Source organism: Telmatherina bonti, assembly GCF_933228915.1.
Source record: "Telmatherina bonti genome assembly, chromosome: 18".
NCBI classification, from domain to species: Eukaryota; Metazoa; Chordata; class Actinopteri; order Atheriniformes; family Telmatherinidae; genus Telmatherina; species Telmatherina bonti.
The window spans coordinates 24,668,296-24,674,295 of record NC_136616.1 but is presented as its reverse complement, the minus strand read 5'-3'; the positions used below and the strand labels follow the sequence as shown (position 1 = coordinate 24,674,295).

Below are 6,000 nucleotides of genomic sequence, written 5' to 3'. Positions count from 1 at the left end.
CAACCCAGAACAATGTTTTGTTCCATTATCAAGATATTTTTTTGACTGGACCGACATTTCTGCATTACTCTCTCTCTCTCTCTCTCTCATCCGGGACCAGAGGGATGCTGCTGCTGCTGGTACTGTGAGGGAGAGGTGAACGCATTTGGAAGAGCAGCTCCCCCTCCCCATCACCACCACCACCACCCCTCTTTCAAAAGCTCCTCCTCTGTCGTCAGTGAACGGTCACATTTTGCTCAATGAGAGCAAGAGAGGGCACCGGAGAGGATTTCCTAATCTCAACGTGCTGCCGTGGCGCGCGGCTGTTTTCTCGCCTCTGTCTAAGGTAAGGCATGACACGGTCTGCAGCCTCCCCGCGCGTCACGCGCCGCGCGAGGGGAAACTGTGTGTTGGGCTGTTTTTGTTCGGGGATGGTGGTTAGCTCTGTAGTTGTGCGATGATACAGCTGAAAGGGCGAATGCATTATTGAAGGGCAGACTGTGGGGGGAAGAGTTGTCAGTAAAGCTGGCTTATCAGGCGAGTCGTTCAGTTTTTCAGGCAGCATCACTGAGAAGTCAAACAGGACAGGACGTGTGCTTTTTATTTATTTATTTATTTATTTGGAGCTGACTGGTTTCACCTGATCAGCAGTGTCACCCCCGTTTCATCCCCCCCCCAACTGACTGCAGCCAAGAGATGTCCGTAAACCACTGGCCTTCTCGTTTCGTGTTATTTCCCAAGGTAAAACAGTGCTTCTCATGTTTGGAAGGAGCCTGTTGGTTCCATCAGTCATAATCATCTTGCAGAGTGATAAGTTTTTTTGTCTGCATCTTCACTTGATTAACTTGCAAATGCAGACTGCTGCTAAGTGGTCAGAGTTCAGTTTGGTCTGGAGAACCACCACAAAGGTCCGTTATATTATAATTCAAAGAAAAGTCTGGAAATAAATACATTTTTCTATCCCAGATCTGAACGTAGCTGTGTTAAACAGATTTTTATAAAACCATGTACACACAATGGTTCAGACAGATCTGTTAAATTGCTATTACAGGTAAATCTGTAACTAAATATTGTCACTGTGTGTGATTATTGAATATCTTGACAGGAGGAGATTGTTTGAAGCGGAATCTACTATCCTCCATGTTGTTTGTATCAAGGTTGAACTAATAGTTTAGGTCTTTGTATCCTTTCAAATTCTCTGCATCGTTGGACTCCCAAATCAAACCGGTCTCATGAACACTCTTTTCTCAGTTTTTATTGTTTTGTTGCTTATTGCAGGCTTCATGGTGCAGTGGTTAATTATTCATTTTTCTTTTCCCTGTTGTCTAGCAGAAGCTAATATGAAGACATCATTTGGTAAACCAGACCCTGGAAAGCACCTTCATCTCATTTGAAGTCAAGGGCAACACCATGCATTGTCTCCGGTAAAACCTGCTCCCTTCTCTCCACTCTTCCTGACTACCCTTTGAGAGTGAGGACATCAAGAACTGCACAGACATGGGTTCAGATCAACCCTGTATGGACTCTCCAGAGCAAAGACCTGCACTGGGTCCAGTCCGCAATCATGTGGGCCGCCAGTGTCTGCGGAAAAAGCTAAGACCTGTGCGACTCTTAGGGTTTGTCTTCAGCCTGGTGGCCTTAAGTGCTGTCTCCATCAGTGCCTTTACCTGGAGCTCAGGGGGTCTCAGTGAACCAGCACTCCCCCGGGACAGTCTCCATCAGTCGGCCCCACACAGGACCCTACTTTTCACCCAAAACCAGAGGGACCCAAATGTGTCCGCTGACATGCCTATAGCCATGAGATCTACAGCAGATGGCAACCATAGCCAGGGGGATTACCCACCAGACATTTTTAGCCTGGAGCAGAGGCGCCAAGGAGCAGTGGTCCTCCATATGTTTGGCATGATATACATGTTCATTGCCTTAGCCATCGTATGTGACGAGTTCTTCGTCCCAGCTCTGACAGTAATCACAGAGAAGCTCTCCATTTCAGACGACGTGGCGGGTGCCACCTTCATGGCAGCAGGCGGCTCAGCCCCTGAGCTCTTCACCTCCATCATCGGCGTCTTCATCTCACACAGCAATGTAGGCATCGGGACCATCGTGGGCTCGGCCGTCTTCAACATCCTCTTTGTCATCGGAATGTGTGCCATTTTCTCCAAGGAGATCCTCAACCTGACATGGTGGCCGCTCTTCCGTGACGTGTCCTTCTATATCCTGGATCTGATCATGCTCATCATCTTCTTTCTGGATAACATCATCTCCATGTGGGAAAGTATCACGCTCCTCTCTGCCTACGCCGCCTATGTGATCTTCATGAAGTGTAACAGCAAAGTTGAGGGCCTCGTTAAAGACTGCATGCACAAGAACCAAGTTGTGGAAGTAGAGGTGCAGCCCAAGGTGAGTTGAATATTTTTTGTTTTTGAAAAGAAATTACAAATGGTGTACAAAAATGAGAAGTTTTAGCATTTTGGTACCTCATTCCATTCAAGCATTTCATACTGCTGGTTTTAGTTGAACCAAAAACCAAAACAGTTTCCCAGGAGAGTCTTCCACATGATAACATGCATCTTTTCTTTTCCTTCCTTTCTCCTCTTCAAACTATCAACTGTCTACAAATAAAACCAGTGGCACTCAGATCTCTGGCACGCTTGGATCATTCAGTGTGTAACAGCAGCTGCCAAACATACGCTGTACTGACTTACATCTCACACCCTCATTAGTTTTAAAAGAACACAAACTCAGTGGGCGTTTAAGTATTGAGTGCTGTCAACAGCTAAACTGACCATTTTGCATTAATATGATTTACTCTTCGCTGCTGTGCAGAGCTGGTGTTCAGTATTCCACTGTGGGATTAATAAAGCAGACTCAAATGTGTAATTCTGGGTTAAGCTCCACAAATTGTGTCCTGGTCTGACTAACAAATCCCTTGGAAAATCTCAGGAGGCATTTTGTTTTCTTTCCCCAGTGAAAGATTTTCCACATAAATACTTTTATCATACGTTTTGATGAGGTCAGCCACGTACAATAACCAGCCTCAGGTGTGTCCCGTTCTTGTCTCCATGCTTGCTAAGTGGAAGGGCTTCGTGTACAGTCACTCTGTGCGATATCGTTCTCCTTTTTCCAAAGCACAAAGAGAAAAATTCTCTGTTGGCAGAAATGGTATGAATCACTCACTGTTACTTCACCTGACACTGCCCCCCCCTCAATGACACTAGAGGGCAAAAGACACTGCAGTGCAATTTGATACCGGTGTAGAGATTATCCGGACGGATTTAGATTTCTTTGTGACATGAGAAGGAAATGAAATTTTGAGAAAGTTGTATTTTAAAGCTGTCATTAAATCAGGATTTATTCTTTTTTAAGTACATCAAGGATATTTAAGCAGCAGGTTACACAATTTTTGGAAAACCTCTAAAAAGAAGCCAATAGCACCATATGCTGCGCTGCATGTCAACCGAAGTCCTCCTGAATGTCAGTAGACATTTTTCTTCATCTATACCTTTTTTATGATATTGTGCAATATTATTTAAATTTGGGTATATGTGGAAGTACACAAGGAGGAAAAAAAGGGGGCACAGGCTGGGTGCCAGAGAAACTCTGATGACCTTGAACTGCAAAGGATTCTGGGTATTTTGGCCAAGGGAAGTGTGTCTGTGTGGCTGTCTCTGCTGAAAAACAACTTTCAATAGAGGGGGGGAAAATAGTGCAAGACAGATTAGTCGATTAAACCCCGCCATTATGTCTCATCTTCTGGTCGCTTACAGCAGATTTAGCCTCTCTTTTGCACTGTGGATAACAAAACCATGGCTTCACCTCCAGTGTCCTCTGCTTAAGAAAATGTCAGATATGAGTTAGAGATTAACAAGAGTTTAAAGCGTTTTTTTTATTTTTTTTTTTATGGATTGTCAGTTAACCTCCTTTATTTAGTAGTCTGGGTCTCCAGGGTTAATGGAAATATAAAGGTGCAAATATTATTAGAATATAATCATCTAAACAGCCATTTTAATCAAGCTCTGACACTTTGGGGACATGTGTATTTCAAGACACAAGTGTTACTTTGAGAATTAATTGATATGAGCAGCCGTGTATGCGTGTGTGCAAGTTCACACAGTAATGGTGAAGAGTAAGACAGGAGGGCAAGACAAAGTTAAGCAAAATTACTCATAAAAATGTCTTACACTTCTTTTTGCTTTTTTGTAAATTACTTTTCAAATCTTCCTATTTGAACTGGGACTAGCTTCAGAATAAGCCATTGTCATTGCTGTGAATGCATGTAAAAAAATCCTCATCAGCTCAGCTCATGTGTACATTGTCAGGACAACAGGGTGTCATTTTCTATGATGCGCTTGACATAACCTTGATTAAAAAGGGCTTTCCTCAGTTTTTTTTTTTTTAAATGCATTATGATGTTTGGCTGTTTCCACTCAAATCATATTGCTGCCATATGCAGAAAAACAGTCAGTGGGCAGCAGGGAAGGAAGGATGCTGTGGCATTGCAGGTTGGTAATTGCTCCATGTGTGTATGCCTTAAATACAGAAAAAACAACAACAATGATTTAGATGTAAATATGGAAAGCAGTGGGATGTTTTGCATTTGGAAATAATTGGTGTTGTACCCTCTCTGACTGCAGCCTTTAATCACATAACTGCCTGTGCTGTTTTATTTATACATATATATATATCTCTCTCTCTCTATATATATATATCTATATATATATATATATATATCTATATATATATATCTATATATATATATATATATATATATAGATATATATATATATAGATAGATAGATAGATAGATAGATATAGATATATATTTATTTATTTATTTCTTAGTTTTAATATGATTTTAAAATGTGTTTACACCGCTCCTTAAAACACAGAAATACATGGCTTTGGCTGTCTTATATTCGAGGAAAATAATGGCCTGGCTTCCAGGCAGCGAGTTAAATGGTGAGCACAGAGCTTGCTTTTCGATATCTGGATGTATGAGAGGTGTGATGATTTTTTTTCCTCCTTATTTTCTTTACCTCAGGGCTGGAGCGTAAAATTATCAATAGATCCCTAATAGAACTGTCAGATAGCAATTGCCTGCAGCATCTGCAAGGTCTGTTCAAACTGTTGTTTTGTCAGCAGTTCAGGAGCATTATCAAAAGTAATCAACAAAAATCTCTCAATCCTGCTGTGCAACTGCACATCCGTATAGTATATATAACACTATGCAATTAAAGCAACTTCCACTTATTAAATAATTATAGGAATGGCTTTTCTTGAAGTATGTTTAAGACATCACAGTGTTTAGGGAGTGACCACACATGGATTGTTTCACACTCTTTCCATTAAGCTAATCATGGTTGCAGAAATGCAGTTTAGTGCAATCTAATCTATAGCTAGCAGTCAATGACTGAATCCATTGGAGGTAGAAAATGAACTCTGCTCGCACTGCTAAAAATACCATCACACCATGCTGAGTTGAATAAAGTGTGATGTTTACTGGTTCATGTGAAGATCCACAAAAGACGTTCAGAAATGTTATTATTTAACTTTATTTTGCCTACTTATTTCTCCAGTTTCTTTGCCGTAATATAAAGAAAATATTAAAATAAAAAAATATAAAGAAAAAGACCCAGTGAAGCTTTAAGCACTGCTACTGACTATGAGAATAAACCAAAACGGTAAGCTGAAAGAAGTTAAAATGTTCTATAGTGGGAGTAAATGCTGCTCTGTGGGTGTATCACTAAAACCACTTCCAGACATCTACCACTTTCCGTGGCTTGTGTGGCAACTGAACATGTCAGCATCCTGTAGGAATGACAGCCTTTGTGGTTTTTCTGTAGCATTCTGCCACAGCAATCTTACTCAGTTGGACATCGTAACATACAAGTATCGCTTTCAATGCGGCAAAGGTCAGAGTTGGAGCATTCATATTAATGAACAGACACAGAGAAGTAGCAGTTTGCTAATTTGGCTTTGATCAGCTGTACAGATATTGACAACTAATCAGTCTTCCACAGC

The 6,000-nt window shown here is 41.3% G+C and overlaps 1 protein-coding gene across 1 annotated transcript in view; it reads left to right on the top strand.

The window, feature by feature from the left end:
* Nucleotides 1-1,476: 1,476 nt before the first annotated feature.
* Nucleotides 1,477-6,000, top strand: part of LOC306768933 (solute carrier family 24 member 2) — a gene marked incomplete at both ends in the record, with an annotated part of 51,625 nt that continues 47,101 nt past the window's right edge. Inside the window, one exon of the mRNA XM_079257412.1 lies at nucleotides 1,477-2,379. Within this exon, the coding sequence (XP_079113538.1) occupies nucleotides 1,477-2,379 (903 nt within the window). The remainder of the gene's footprint in view (nucleotides 2,380-6,000) is intronic.